The sequence below is a fragment of the Pongo abelii genome, chromosome 1, assembly GCF_028885655.2.
Source record: "Pongo abelii isolate AG06213 chromosome 1, NHGRI_mPonAbe1-v2.0_pri, whole genome shotgun sequence".
In the NCBI taxonomy this organism is placed as follows: domain Eukaryota; kingdom Metazoa; phylum Chordata; class Mammalia; order Primates; family Hominidae; genus Pongo; species Pongo abelii.
Window position 1 is genome coordinate 44,597,983 of NC_071985.2, and position 16,136 is coordinate 44,614,118.

The 16,136-nt window shown below is 46.2% G+C and overlaps 1 protein-coding gene across 21 annotated transcripts in view; it reads right to left on the bottom strand.

The window, feature by feature from the left end:
- NFASC (neurofascin) overlaps positions 1–16,136 on the bottom strand; it is a 188,093-nt gene that overhangs the window by 86,545 nt on the left and 85,412 nt on the right. For 16 of the 21 annotated variants that reach the window (XM_009238823.4, XM_054522292.2, XM_054522210.2 and 13 more), the window contains one exon: positions 11,274–11,382. The exons of 4 other annotated variants lie outside the window; for them this stretch is intronic. In XM_009238823.4, coding sequence (XP_009237098.3) covers positions 11,274–11,382 — 109 coding nt within the window. Of the gene's footprint in view, positions 1–2,533; positions 4,581–11,273; positions 11,383–16,136 lie in introns of those variants that run through there. One more of the 21 variants, XM_054522255.2, reaches the window with a different exon arrangement.

Genomic DNA, 16,136 nt, shown 5'->3' on the forward strand with positions numbered 1-16,136 from the left:
TTAGCTGCAGGCCACACTCTGCCTTATAGTATCCCCTTATTCTGGGAGTGAAGCCCAGAGTGAGGTTGCTCAGCCCATGTCTCCTCTCCCGCTTCACTTCACTTGCCTTCGTCCAGATTCCACAGGTGGCCCTGGTCAGAGTGAGACAGAAAAGGCGAGATCATGATAGAAGGATGGTTTAATGTTCTCCAAAGCCTGTTGAGGACTGTTTTTGTGTTAGAATAGGATCTGATGACTGACTGATAGTAGATGCAAGAAGAAGGATGGCATCAAGGTTTCTAGGTTGGGAAACTGGACTAGGATGACTCTAATAATTGACACCAAGAATACAGAAGGGAGAGTAAGTCTGGCAGTCACTGGGATGCAGGGAGATCACAAGCATGGAATAGAATATATTCAGTTTGAAAAGTCTAAGAGCCATGAATGAAACAGTTCGTCAGGTATTCCAAGGTTGTGCACATGAATTAGTACCTAGGGATACACCAACAGATTACTGCTACCAAGGCCACATGCCAGCAATTAGTTCTTAGAATAAACTAATCAAATGACTAGAATAGTACTACAAGAACCAACTGAGAAATACATTCACACATCACTGCCACAGGAAATTGTTGGGGAACAAAGAGATAATAAAAGCCCAACAGAGCCAATGCAAAACTCAGCCATTCTCCATTGGAATAAAAAAATGTAGCAGGGCTTATTACTACAGCTGCCTGGAAACACCTTGTTCAGGACTGAGAGAGAGGAGCTGAAATAGGAGGAAAAAGAAGTATACAAAATTAAGGAGTATGCATGTGGGTACACGGGAGATCTGAAAAGAGCTCAGATTTATCCCTCATTGGGATGGAGGGTTCCATGTGGACAGGCAGCAGCTCCTTTTAGTTGGAACTGATGATCATATGTATTTGTCAAGAAATTTGTTCCTAATACAAAGTAATAATGTTTGCAGAGCAGCTCAGGTTATTAACACTATAATAACTACATTCTCATTCATATTCTGTTTTTTTTTTCTTCTTAAAGAATAAAGAGCCAGTGTGTGTCCTGCCTGGGCCTAGCCTCTATTACATTTGTCTTGGCAGAAAAAGTCATCCAGGGATCTGAGGGATAAAATCTGCCTTCTCAGAGCAGCCCTCAAGCCCTGGTATGACCCAGCTCCTGACCCCTGTGTGGCTTCTTCTCTCCCAGCATCTGCCCTCCTATATCTCCATACCAGCTTCCAGGCCTGTACAGGCCACGTGCTTTCTGCACCTCCTGCCATCTCTGTTCCCACTTTGCTGACGCCAGAAACGCTATTCTCTTCCTTCTCCACAGTGCAAATTCCCTTTCTCCAAGGCCCTAAGTGGGCCACCCCTCCACAACAGGGTCCCTGCCTTCCCACCGAAAGTAGGTGGCAGTTTCTCTTGTGCTTCCTAGCATGCCCCATGCTGTGTTCCACTGGTCATTTCCTCCTGCCTCATGCGGTGAGTTTATTCCCAAATCCATCTCCTGCATTGGACTCTGACGTTAAGCTCAGAGTCCATGTCTTGTTTCCCCTGAGACAGTACAATAAACACACGTGGGATGAGTGGACAGCCATCCTATCAGATACTTCCTATTACTGGGAGATTTTAATAGCTCCTCAATGAATCAGTATAATAAATCCTTGGTTGCTATAACACAGGACAGATCTGTTGTACAGTATAAGCCTGAATAATAACAGCAGCAGCAATAACCTAACAATAACATCTAACCAGCATCCTGTCCCTGTAGCAGAGCCTGCCCCAGCTCAGCAGACATGCTCATCTTTCTTTCTCAAATCTCCCCCTGCTGACTCTCAGAGCTTTCTGTCTGACCTGTCAGGGCCACACTCAACGTCACCCTATTTGCTCCACTTTACAGACTCTGAATCCCAGTCTGGGATTCAGACACCCCAGGCAGGAGCCTCAGAATCGCCAACACCTCCATTCTCAGTCTCTTCCTTTCTCTTTCATCCTGAGGCTCTGGCTTGGCTGCACTGGGTTCTGAAATCTGCCTTCAGCCCAGGGATCGGCTAGGCATGACTGAGGGCCACCGTCCCCCGCTTCCCCTCCTGCCCTCTGATGTCCATGGCCACCTCCCTTCCATCTCTCCCATGCCGAGGAAGGAACGATGCAACAGATGGTGACCCAGCCGTGCTCCATTCCTTCCAGCTCACAGGCATCTGAAGGCCAGAGCTATGAGTCTCCTAGGAAACTCAAACTGCCCCCTATTGATGCCTAGCCCATCCCAAAGAGACAGAACACCAAGCAAGCGGAGAAAGAGGGATATCTGGAAGAAAATAAGATTAGAAGGGGAAGAGGCGGGGAGGGACTACCCAGCTCCCACTCCCCAGGGAGCACCTGCCACAAAATCTCACCATATCTCCTTCTTTACCCTGGATGAAATGACCCCATGTCTCAGCATCTTCTAAGAAAGTCAGTCTGCCCACACAATCCTCCCACCTCCCCTTTTGGAAGAGGCAGTAACTATACCAAACTCTCCAGGGCAGGACTTGGTAGCAGAGGAAAGCACTCACCAGCCTGCTTCAGGACCTTGGCCTCCCCAACACTCAGGGAGAGAAACCCAGTTTCCTGGCCAGTGTGGGGTCAACCAGTCATCGTCTTCTAGAATTTTCACTTAGCCCAGGAAACCCTGTATATGGGATTTGACTCCCTGCTTCCCCCTCCTCCCTCCTCAGGGTTGGAGGGGGTGGTCTCCATCTGCTCGGTGGCTGTGTTTCACGCTTGGCTCCCCTTCATTGTCAGGGGGAGAGATCTGGGAGGAGTGAGGGGCTGTGTGTTTAACCATTGATAGCACTCAGCAGGCCTAGCCTGTCTCTCCCTGCCTTGGCTAAGTTCATGTGGGTCAGGGGGATGGGGGAGGGAAATGGTATCAGGTGGTCCTGATTCCCTCCTGGGGAGGGGGTGGAGGGGGACACCTGGTTTTAGGATTAGGGATTTGGCTGAAAAACAGCTGTTTCCTGCTCAACACTCGGAACTAATCTATAGGTTGAAACCTAAACCTCTTGGCTATTATTAAGCTGGGGAAGAGGGAAGGGTTGGGAAAGAAGAAAGGGACTTTTCCCTCCAGGTGACCACAATGAAGGTCTAATGAATACCTCGTATTCACACCAGGCTCTCTAGGGCGAAAGCTCTTTATGAGGCACCGTGTTATTCATAAGCCACCAGCAGGACCAGAGCCCCACAAAAAGCCTGAACCCACCAATAAAGTGCAGCCACTTCTAGGGTGGGAGGTGCCTGCATCTCACTGCCACACCACAACTAGCTGAGTTATCAAGCCATATAGCTTGGACACAGGGACGTCTGTGTTCTTTGTTGTAACTCCATTGTGTGGGACTGCCACAAATCTTTTAACCATCCACTTGTTATGGGCCTTTAAATTGTTTTTCTTTATTTTCCCCCCATTACAACAATGCTACAACTCACGTCCTTGTATTTATATCTCTATATATGGAGAAAGTGTGGTTGCTGCTTCATGCTGTCTCTGACCCAAGGCCAACTAACTGGAGCTTGGCACATTGCAGCCTGGCACAGCAAGGAAGCCCAAAGTGCATAGGTGTCCCTGGTCTACAGCGCAGCTTTGTCGTTGACACCCACACCACACAGACTGGCAGTCACTGGGTACACTGGGGAGGACATCACCGACGCTACAATCCAGCCAGCTTTCTACGGGTCTTTGGGGCTGTGGGGTTTTTCATTACTGCTTACTCATTCATGCTCTGAGGGGCAGGACTAGGAAACATGCATGAAATGGAAAAGATGCTCAAATGTAGTCAGTATACCCTCCCGATTAGCTGACCCAACACCCTGTGAAGGGCTGGCTTAAATAAGATTTGTGGATTATCTGTGAGTGGATGTATTCAGGCCCTACTCCCTGGCCCTGCTAGTCACTGACAGCCTGACCAGTCTCCTGCCATATAAAGATTAGCAGGTAAAACAGGATGTAAAGAAAACAAAAGTTAAGGTGTTACTGCTAGGGTGTACTGCCTGCCTCCACCCGCTGAAAAGCAAGAAGCGAACTCCCTCCTCTGCGGAGGAATTCTGACCCCACCACCACGGAGAAGAGCCCCCACCTCTCTATAATTCAAGAACCCAGCTTCTCACTTGCTTTGGCTCCCTGTCTGCTCCCCTCAGGGAGGAAGTTTTCACAGCAATTAGACACACATCCTTCTTCACAGCTGGAGGGAGAGGCTTGTGAAGTTACCCCACCCCCTCCTGGCTCCAAGTGGGTGGAGAAGGCGTGGGGTATCAAGGTGTCAGGCAGCAGCTGTCTCCAGGGGCTCTGTCATTAAAGAAGAGTGGTCAGAGGGAGGGGGATGGTGAGGTGGGGAGTGATAATCTTGTGTGACAGGTCCCTAAGGGTGGGGACCCAAGATTTGGGAAGGATAAGGAGGAGGGACCCAGGTGGTAGAGAGTAAGGAGCTGAAGGTAGAAGTCCAGAAAGGGGCCTTGGAATTAGCATTAAAAGGTCTAGGGATCTTCAAAAGGTCAAATACAGAGCTACAGTATGACCCAGAAATTCCATCAGATGAATAAGCAAAATGCAGTGTATCTACACAGAGGAATATCACTCAGCCATAAAAAGAAATGAATTACTGATGTGGGGAACTCTCAAAACATCTTGCTAAGGAAAACAAGCCAGACACAAAGACCGCATATTGTATGATTCCATTTATATGAAATGTCCAGAATAGGCAAATCTCTAGAAAATAGATCAGTGGTTGCCTAGGGCTGGGGGTGGAGGTGGGGAAGAGGAGTGACTAACAATGGCATAGATTGTTGCGGGGGCTGGGAGTGGTGATAAAAATGTCCTAAAATCCATTGTGATGATGGCTGCCGAAGTCTATGGGCACTAAAAATCACTGAATTGTATTATCTATCTATCTATCTATCTATCTATCTATCTATCTATCTACCTACCTATCTCTCTATCTATCTATCTATTTTTGAGATGGAGTCTCCTTCTGTCATCCAGGCCAGAGTGCAGTGGCGCCATCTCGGCTCACTGCAACCTCTGCCTCCCGGGTTCAAGCGATTCTCCTGCCTCAGCCTCCCGAGTAGCTGGGAATACAGGCACCCGCTGCCATGCCCAGCTAATTTTTGTATTTTTAGTAGAGACGGGGTTTCACTATGTTGACCAGGCTGGTCTTGAACACCTGACCTCAAGTGATCCACCCGCCTCAGCCTCCCAAAGTGCTGGGATTACAGGTGTGAGCCACTGTGCCCAGCCTGAATTCTATAATTTATATAGTAAATATTATAACATGAATTGTATCTCAATAAAGCTGTCATTTAAAAATAGTAATAAGGCAAGGCACTGTGGCTCACGCCTATAATCCCAGCACTTTAGGAGGTGGAGGTGGGTGGATTGGTCGAGTCTAGGAGTTCAAGACCAGCCTGGGCAACATGGCAAAACTTCATCTCTATAAAAATACAAAAATTAGCCAGGCATGGTGGCGTGCAACTGTGGTCCCAGCTACTCAAGAGGCTGAGGCGGGAGGATCACTTGAGCCCAGGAAGTTGAGGCTGCAGTGGGCTGAGATTGTGCCACTGCACTCCAGCCTGAACAACAGAGTGAGACCCTCTCTCAAAAAAAAAAAAAAATATATATATATATATATATATATGAAAAAAGAATTACATAAGGACTTGGAAGGCTTTGTTAGAAAAAAACTGTGATACTCTGAAAAGGAAAATGGATAAATTTACACATAGGGTTTCAAATGTTCAAAGGAATTAAATTAACTAAGTTTATTAATGAAACCAAATAAGTGATTGCTAAAATCTATAAGATTCATGAAGAAAATTGTAAAATTTGTTGATTGAAGTAAAAAGTTTAAGGAATAATTAGGTTTGGGGATTTGTAATTTTAATACATTGAAGATTGGTTAGTTAAAAAAAAAAAAGACCTAGGGCTAAGATCTTGTATGTCACCTTGAGCAAGTCACAAACTGTCTGGTCTCTATCTCCACAGTAAATTATAAAATGCTGTACAAAAGGAAGGTGGCTCTAGAATGGCCAGAAACCTCTCCCTCCCTGAGCAGCTTTCCCAAGAGATATCTGTGTGACTCCACCAGCCATCCTTATTTCCAACCCCAGCTTCCTCACCCTGGGCCCTGCCAGGCTCCCTGAGTGGGCTGTCCATTTGAAATCCAGACCATTGTCCATCTGAGGACCCACCATCTGGACACATCTGCTCATGACATCACTCAAATCAAGCTGCTTATTCTGTCCTCTACTGGGCGGATTGCAAGCCTAGTTTCAACAGACCATAGTCCTAAAGCCATTTGAAAACCATGGGCTGAGCTTGAGCAGGGAAAGAAAGAGGGGCAAGACTGTAGCAGAAGAAACTTGGGTTGGGGAAAAGAGAGATGACTTTCAGTCCCTTAGCCAGATTATGAGCTTCTTGAGGGCAAAGGAAGAGCCTTTTACTTTTTCTTTGGCGCTTCACAGAAGTGAGTATTAACTCAAAGCAGAACAGGGCCGGGCTTAATAAACTGGTGAATGACAAACTAGCTAGGAAGCCATGCAGACCAGGGGAAACATACCAGACAAGATGCAGAGATTTAGTCTCACAAGGAAGCGTGTTTAATCCAGCTGGCACATGTGACTTGCAGCCACACACACCTGAGTTTCCATCCCACCTAGCCATTTACCTGCTACATGGTCTTCCGCGGTTCTCTCTCTCTGAGTCTGTTTTCTTATCTTTAAAAGTGGGATAAATGCACTTATTTATTACAAGGTTGCTGTGACAATTCCTAAATGAATTAACGAGCTAATGTACATGTATAGCATCTAATCCAAGGCCTGGCACATAGTTGGCATTCAAAAACTATTGGTCCTTTCTTCACCTGTAATCCCAGCACTTTGGGAGGCCGAGGCAGGTGGATCATGAGGTCAGGAGTTCAAGACCAGCCTGGCCAACACACTGAAACCCTGTCTCTACTAAAAATACAAAAATTAGCCAGCCATGGTGGCGGGCACCTGTAATCCCAGCTACACAAGAGGCTGAGGCCGAAGAATCACTTGAACCTGGGAGGCAAAGATTGCAGTGAGCCCAAATTGCACCATTGCACTCCAGCCTAGGTGACAGAGCAAAACTCCATCTCAAAACAAAACAAAACAAAGCAAACAAAATAAACAATTGGTCCTTTCTCCTCTCCCCCAAGTTACAGCTGGTATACTGATTTGTGATAAGGCTTTGGACAAGACGGGGTTTCACATCGACTTTGTAGATCTACAGTGTAGACGATGCCTGTGCAGACACCATACCCTAGCTCTATACCTAAGGAATTATTGTTTACTCTTAGAGCCAACAGATGGTTATCTGCACAGGCAGTCTACTTTAGACCAGAGAGAAAGGGAGGCTCCTATAAAATCCCAGGTCAGCCAAATCCCCTCTGGGCTCCCCTCTCTCCTGCCTTTGCCATGGTTTCTACAAGCAAAGCACTCCACCCCAGCTTCTTCCACCAATGTCCCACCAGCTCTGACATCAACCAAACAGCTGGAGTCAGCCCCAGAGAGGGAGCTGGGTCTTCTGAATTGACATCAATTCAGCTGCCAATATTGGTTTAGCTGCTGATATTTCAAGGATAGCACATCCCTGGTTGCATTTTTAAAATTCCTGTCTGATGTGATAAGCGGGAGCATAGAGAGGAAAGAACTAAGACAGCAGGAGGGAGCAGCACCTGTTCCTTCTCTCCCTCCCTGCAGCCTTCTGCATTTACATCCCATACAGACATCAGTCTGGATCCAACTGCTATCCTGGCAGGCTTCTACAGGCTGGAGGAGATGTGAAAATACAGGAGGCATGGGGGAGGGGAGGTGGGAGCAAAAAGGGGGAGGCAGCAGATAGAATGAGGATTTTCCTGAGTTATAAGATGCACCATTTGTCTAGAAGTCTGGTTGCAAAGCGCTGGCAGCTACAAGTGCTTATACCAAAGACTCTTAGCTCCAGTGGTGTGGAGGAAACCTTGGTGTCTTATGCCCTGGAAGGGCCTCCCTTTGCTAGAGCAGGTGGTCCTCTTATTAGAAACTCACAGGTGACATGCTGTTTCAAACCTCACAGCCTAGCCTCTGGTGGAAAGATGGGCTTGGCGAGGCAGCAGGAAAGGCTGAGAGGGGTCTAGACATGACTGCATCACTGCAGCAGAAAGGAGGTAAACAGCACAAGCTATTAGGGCAGTAGCTTTTACCGTTGACACTCATGTCCCCCACACTTACCCTACAGGTCTCGGTGCCCACAGGAAAATGGGGCTAAGCACAGGGACTGCCTCAGGTGCCTGAAATCGGTTTGGGGGCAGCAGGTGGGGAAGACAGTTCCTAATGAAGCTCCATGGCCCCACCCTCAGTGATCCACAGCTGTGTCCTGGGCCCATGCTGTTCGAGGGGGCCTATGTCAATGTTTCTGGAGAGAGGAGGCCCAGCTTCTCTCTGACAGGCAGAGGGACTTAGGAGTGTGAGTGCAATTAATCAAATAGATCCGTTTGGGAAATTGAAGGCCTGGGGAAGCTCAGTGGTTTCTCTGCCTTGCATCAGAGGGCCAGTGTCTGCTTCTTGTGATGGGAGCTGACAAGGAGTGGACGTACTGGGGGTGGCGGGAGGGAAGGGGAGAGACAAAGCCTGAGTGTGGAGGGTGCTGCATGCTGGAGTGGGAGGAGGAGGGAAGGGCGGCTCAGGAGCAGATGCCTGGGGCAGCTCCATATGGCAGTGGCTTCCAACAAAGGGAGAAGATGCAGATAAACGGAGGGCTTCCTCCTTAGGTGGTTTCAGAGCTCACACCTGCAGCCCCAGGGAACACTTGCTCAGAAACAGCTATGCAGTGTTTCCAGTGAATCTTGGAATGAGCCACCCTAAATACACAGCCAGCCCCAAACCCAAATGGTTGCCACACAGGTGCCAGAGTTGGACCACAGGATTTGAATCCAGGCCCTTTCTTAGATGGGGGACTTTGGGCAAGTTCCTTAACCTCTGTGTACTTTTATTCTGCCATCAGTAAAACATGGGTAATAACGGGCCCTACCTCATGGGGCCGCTGTGGGAGGATGGCGTGCAGGGCACAGTGCCTGGTGCACGGGGAGTGCTGAGATGCTGATTATTATAATGATGACGATTATCATCATCTAAAGAAGCCTGGGCCAGCTTCCCTTCTCTCAGAACTTACTGTACGCTCAACAGCCATACATCCTGCTGGCAAGTAGTCTCTGCAGTCTTATTTCTTTTTTAAGGTTCCTCTGTGTGTCTGAAAGTCCTTTGATTGGTACTCCCCCTTCATGATTTGTGGGTGCCTCAGACTGGAGGAGGCAGTGTGATGTCACAGCGAGAAAAACAGTCTACAATTCAGGGCATCCAAGCCTAGTAGGGGCTCTTTTGCTAATTAGTTTTGCGAAACCTTGGGGGAAATAACTTCTCAGAGAGCCTTAGTTTATTCACCAATCAAATGGGAATGATGACAGCAGCCTTGCTCGTATCACTGAATTGTGTTGACAGTCAAATGATACAATTAATGTAAATGGAAACACTATTAAAAAGATTAAGCTCAGAACCGATATTCGGTTTTGCTGGTTAGACTGGTGGTGTCCAGAAGTACGAGCCAGAACAAATTTATTCTGGTCAGGCAGGAGGTGGCAGGGCACGACTCCAGGGCAGCCATATCTGCTGTCGGACAGTGAGGCTGCTGTCATCAGAGAAGCCAGCCCCCGGGGTTCCTTAGGTGGGGATCTGGTCAGGCTACCTAGAGTGAATGTTCAGAGAGAGCTGTGGAGGGACAGGGATACAGAGTGGGGAGGGTGCATGGGAAAGTGCCAAGAGCGAGGACATGGTGACACAGAGCTGCATTAACTACCCGATTCTGTCCCCATCCAGTTTCATATATACTTTGTACCCATTTAAATAAACGGGTACTCCGCTTTTGCAATCATACTCCTCCACGTGTAGTAAAAGAATGGCATGCCCCCCCCTGCCCCCGCCACCCCTGCCAAAACACACACTATCAGTCAGTATGTTCAAGTTCAATGTTTAGTAACAATGACAGGGTGAAAAAGCCCTAAGGTCAGACGAATTTCCCAGGTGGTCTCTGAAACCTGACACTGTTCTGAGATAAGTGGTAGCCCTAAAAGGGCCCACACAAGAAACTACCTTGATTAAAAAAAGCATATCTGAATTGCCATTGATATGAGAAATCATAATAACCCTCATTGATTAAATGAGCCAGGCACTCTGCAGGGCTCTTTATCTGTTTATATATTTACTCTTTAATCTTTACCACAAAATGTTGGTTATTATCCCTGTTGTATAAACTAGGAAACTGAGGCCTAGAGGGGTTCAGCGTTCCCAAGGTCACAAAGCAAGTGGATCTGGAATTCCAGCAGATGTGTCTGGAACCCAAGTCCATGTCATCGGCACTCTCAGCTTCCACTTTTCAACCCTCTCCACGCCCCTCACCCCAGCCCCAACTCTTTCTGGGAGGACAAAAGACAACAAGAGAGGGAGGTGGAGTGAGAAAGACACCTTTGATGAGGTAGAGATGCCCAAACTCAAAGAATAAGGAAATTTTGCCCTGCTCAGGCTTCCAGCCCAGACCCTCTCAGCCCAGCAGCCTCCAGGAGGCCAGTCTGTCACTATTGCCCATTACTGCTCCGTTAAAATTGCAGCCCTCAGTTGTCACATGTCCTCCCCGGCTACCAGAGCCTGAGAATGAAACAGGAGTTGCTGGGAGTGGCAGCAAAATCTAACCCAGAATGGAACAAGGCAGACCCTGGGCACAGGGCATGGCTTAGTGCTGTGGGCCTCGGCTGCTTACTGCGCCTGGATAACTGTCCATCTGCCAGGGCCCAATGCCCCGCCCAGGGCAGGGGTTCTCGGACTGTCTCCCATATGCCAGGGTTGTCACTCAGGAGCTCCCAGGTTGTGGAGGCCCAGGCTAAGTAGGGTGTGGGTCACAAACAAAGTTGTTTCCCAATTTTTCAATTAGGTGGACATTGGGACAATGCCAGCGCTAATGTTGGCTGACTGTCCCTGCCAGGGAAGGCTTAAACGCTACCCTCACCAACCTCCTTGCAAGGAGAACCTTGGCCATGCAGTTCTGTGGCAACTCAGGGCTTCTGTCTCTGGGGAGAAGAAAGGAAATGCCTCTCAGAAGATTCCTGGGGCCAGGCAAACAGGCTTCCCTTATCAAAGAGAAGGGGCAGGAGGCAAGAATGTCCCCTCACTCTCACCCCTCCAATGACACATACCCCAGGCCCAAGTCCTACTTACCTTCTCTGCCTCATTCAGCCTCCTCCTTGCAACACCAGAGGAGGCTCCGTTCCAGGCTGCGGAGGGAAGGTAAACTCCAGAGTCCCAAATTGCACATAAGTCAATCAACCTGTCTCAAGCAAGCACAAAGGAGAACCCCGGGGTTACTCTAAGAAAGGAAGAAAATAAAAAAGGCTTTGTGGTTTGCAGCTTGCTCTTTCACTGGGGAAATTACATCTTTGTCCACATCCATTTGTAAAGTTTTGCACAGCATGACAGCATCTTTGTTCAAAGAAGTTCAAAGCACTCTGGGGAAAAAAAAAAAAAGGGACAGATCCTGCAAGGGTGATTGTCTTCTCATCCGTAAGATCATTTCTTAGTGCCCTGATACCACAGTCTAATTGCTGATTCCCTATTCACCACAAGAAGTTCAGCCGTATCTTGAAGACTCTCTCCTCCACCAGGGGAGAATTTACCCATAATCATCTCATTAATTTTTTAGCTTCCTAGGAGAACTATGTTTTTCTTCTCTGTCTACAGATAAGCAAACCCAGTTTACCATAAATAAATCCATAACACATTAAAAGGGGATCCAATTTTAGGGTCAGGAGATGCAAATTTTAAATCCTAGCTTGTTATGTCATTTAGAGTAGGACACTTCTCTACGTGTGACTCAATTTCTTAATCTGCAACATGGGGAGAAGGCATGATAGAGTGGATCAGATCATTAGTTAGCGGGGTTCAAGTCCAGTTCTGAACAATCATATAACCTTTCTTGGTAGCAATAACATATTCCATTTAGTCATTTGTTATAACATTAAAATGTGTCTGCAGGAGGCTGGGCATGTTGTCTCACACCTGTAATCCCAGCACTTTGGGAGGCCGAGGAGGGCGGATCACTTAAGGAGTTCGAGATCAGCATGGCCAACATGGTGAAACCCTGTGTCTACTAAAAATACAAAAATTAGCCGGGCACATCTATAGTCCCATCTACTTGGGAGGCTGAGGCAGGAGAATGGCTTGAACCTGGGAGGTGGAGGTTGTAGTGAGCCAAGATTGTGCAACTGCACTCCAGCCTGGGCAACAGAGCAAGATTCCATCTGCCCCCCAAAAAAAGTGTCTGCAGGAAATGGTATAATCCACTCTTGTAGAGGAGAATGTGAAAATAGCTATCTAAATAAGTAGGCATTTACTCTTTGACCCAACAATCCCAATTCCAGGAATCTATTCAAAATATATCCTATATACCTACAATCTCCAAGGTTCTTGTTAAATGAAAAACACATGATAGAAAATAATGTTTAATATGCTACCATTTATTTAGGAAAGAGAGGAGGAATGCAAAAATATATATGCATTTGCTTGTATTTTTAAAAAAGACAATAAAATGATGAAGCATAAAATACATTTTAAAAGACCTATAGGGGCCAGGTGCAGTGGCTCACGCCTGTAATCCCAGTACTTTGGGAGGCTGAGGCAGGCAGATTGCCTGAGCTCAGGAGTTTGAGACAACCCTGGGTAACATGGTGAAACCCCATCTCCACTAAAATACAAAAAATTAGCCAGGCGTGGTGGCTCACACCTGTAATCCCAGCTACTTGGGAGGCTGAGGCATGAAAATCACTTGAATTCGGGAGGCAGGGGTTACAGTGAGCCAAGATCATGCCATTGCACTCCAGCCTGGGTGACAGAGCAAGACTCTGTCTCAAAAACAAACAAACAAAAAACCCTACAAGGAGAGGGAGACATGAAGTGCAGGGGACAGACAGAAGCTGGACTTTGAACAGACCTTGTTACATGGATTTGCTTTGGACTATGTAAATATTTGACATAATTACAAAACATAATTAAAAAATTTCAAAGAGGGTGGGCACGGTGGCTCATGACTTTAATCCAAGCACTTTGGGAGGCCAGGTTGGCAGATCACTTGAGGTCAGGAGTTCGAGACCAGCCTGACCAACATGGTGAAACCCCGTCTCTACTAAAAATACAAAAATTAGCCGGGTGTCATGGTGGGCACCTGTAATCCCAGCTGCTCGGGAGGCTGACGCATGAGAATCGCTTGAACCTGGGAGGCGGGGGTTACAGTGAGCTGAGATCATGCCACTGCACTCCAGCCTGGGTGACAGGGCAAGACCCTATCTCAAAAAAAAAAAATTTTTTTTCAAAGAATTATGTAAAAATGAAGATAAAATGAAACAAACGAACCTTTGAGTCCAGTTGGTTGGCATATTACACATAGATTAAAACTAGTAATTTGACTGTGTATCCTTATCAGGGTGTACTGTGTACCCCTTATCAGGGGTGTCCAATCTTTTGGCTTCCCTGTGCCACACTGGAAGAAGAAGAATTGTCTTGGGCCACACATAGAATACACTAACACCAAAAGGAGGTAAAATAAATTGCAAAAAAATCCATGTTTTCAGAAAGTTTATTAATTTGTGTTGAGCTGCATTTAAAGCCATCCTGGACTGCATGTGGCCTGTGGGCTTGACAAGCTTGCCTTAGATGGATGTACCACAAAGATAAAAAGAACTACCCTATGCCCCACAAGAAATCTTAAACTGTTTTCAATAATCATATTATTGATGGTACTATAATATTATTATTGTGAGATTTTATATGTTCATTGGGAACAAATCAAATGAGTAATACTGTTGATCTTGCTTGGAAACAAGATTTGCTGGTTGAAAGGAGATACAAAAGATTGATGAGATTGAGTAAAAATTCTGTAGTCTTGGCTGTGAATTGGGAGTATCAGTATGTCCTTCATATGTTTTAGGTTAATCACACACACATGTGTGCATGCACATTTCCTAGCTCTGTTCACTGTAAGACCTAGAAACAATGACCATCCTAGTAGGAATGAGCACCTCTAGCAATCAGATTATGAATTCTAAATACCATTCCCCAAAAAGGAATTGTGCCTCCTTGGAGAAATGACTGACTCCAAATTTGATGCAGCAAACATACAAGATAAGCCTAGAACATACTGTCATACCAAAAAAGCAAACAGAGTGTCAAAGACTAGTAGAGTCATGTCAAAGACTAGTAGAGTCATGTCAAAAGGACTCAGAAACCAAGAAGAATAAAGTTTCCCTGGTCAAGCTGAGCATCAATAAAGATAATAACTGCAACAGGGAGAAACATAACAAATGTGTTTAAATCTATGAATTCCTAATAATATTTTAAAATAATCCTAAATAAGCCATTAGTCACATCTGAAGGATGTCAGGGAAATGCCTCACTGTTTTGAAAACTGTTTAACAAAAGAAAGGGGGAAGTGGGTAGGGGCATAGCTGAAACAAGATTGGCCTTATATTGATAATTATTGACAAGGATGAGAGATACATAAGTTTCATTATATTATTCTCTCCTCTTCCATAAAACATTTTCAAGGTAAAAAAAATATTTTAAGTGATAGAACAGGTCAAGAAACAGGAAATCATTGCAATATTAATTCTTGAAACTCTTCTGAATGACAGACATTATAAACATTTAATCCTAACAGTAATCCACTATGACATGATGTAGATATTATTATCATCTTAGAGATGAGGCCTTGCTCTGACACTCAGGCTGGAGTAGAGTGGCACAATCACAGCTCACTGCAGCTTTGACCTCCGGGACTTAAGTGATCCTCCCACTTCAGCCTCCCAAGTAGCTGGGCCCATAGGTATGTGTCACCACGCTTGGCTAATTTTGTTTATTTTTTGTAGAGATGAGGTCTCACTATGTTGCCCAGGTTGGACTTGAACTCCTGAACTGAAGCAATTCTCCCACCTTGGCTCCCAAAGTACTGGGATTATAGGCATATGCCACCGTGCCCAGCCTGATGTAGATATTATTATCCTCATTTTACGCCTGAGGAAATAGGTGTAAAGAATCCATGTGATGCTGGACACAGTGACTCACGCCTGTAATCCCAGCACCTTGGGAGGCTGAGACAGGTGGATGGCTTGAGCCCAGGGGTTCGAGACCAGCCTGGGCAACATGGCAAAACCTTGTCTCTACAAAAAAACAAAAAACAAACAAAAAAAAAACGAAAAAGAATCCATGGGAGTCAAACCCACATGTGAGTCAAACCCACATCTCAAAGGCCCACTATTCTACAGTTGCCTCTCCAATACCCTCATTGATATATCTGGGTTAATAAATCCTTCCTTACCTATGTGAGAGTGTCAGGGGAAAGCAATGAGATAAAACAGAGGAAAGTACTTGGAAAACAAAATCTTCGTACAAATATTTTGCTGCCATTTAAAACTTAGAGATCAGATCTACCTATAGGATTGCTGTGGAGATCAAATGAGGGCTGTGATTTGAGGATAGATGGACAGATACATAGACAGACAGACAGATAATCCTTAAAGATGAATGAAATCGCAATGACCACCAGTGCTTTTATCATCAGTCATAGGACTTTAGGGTTAGTTAAAAGTGAAACTTAGAATCCAGGAAATAGACTGTTCCTCTGACTCAGGCATAGGAAGGTTCCAGGAAGGATACCTGATACTCCAGGGAGGACTAGAGACCAAGAAGGCACCTGATATCCTGCAGTTTGCAAGAAGAGCAGCTCTGGGTCACAGCAAGGCAGACACCATGGTCAGTTTGCTAGGCACTTGGGTGCTGTCCCTAGATTCCAGGAGGTCAGATGAAGCAGCCATGCTGCAGACACCTGCTGGGTTCCTCTGAATGAGGTCTGGGCTGGAAGCAAGGAGAGTAGGTGTGGAAGACACTCCCCAGCAACAAAGGCAGGATGCAGCATGTTGGACTGATGACAGGGAGTGTCTGGGGTTGCTAACCAGCTCCAACACTTCTTTCTTTCAGCATTCATATCTTAATGCCTGTCTGGGGATTCTTTACAGATCATTCCTTAGCAAACGT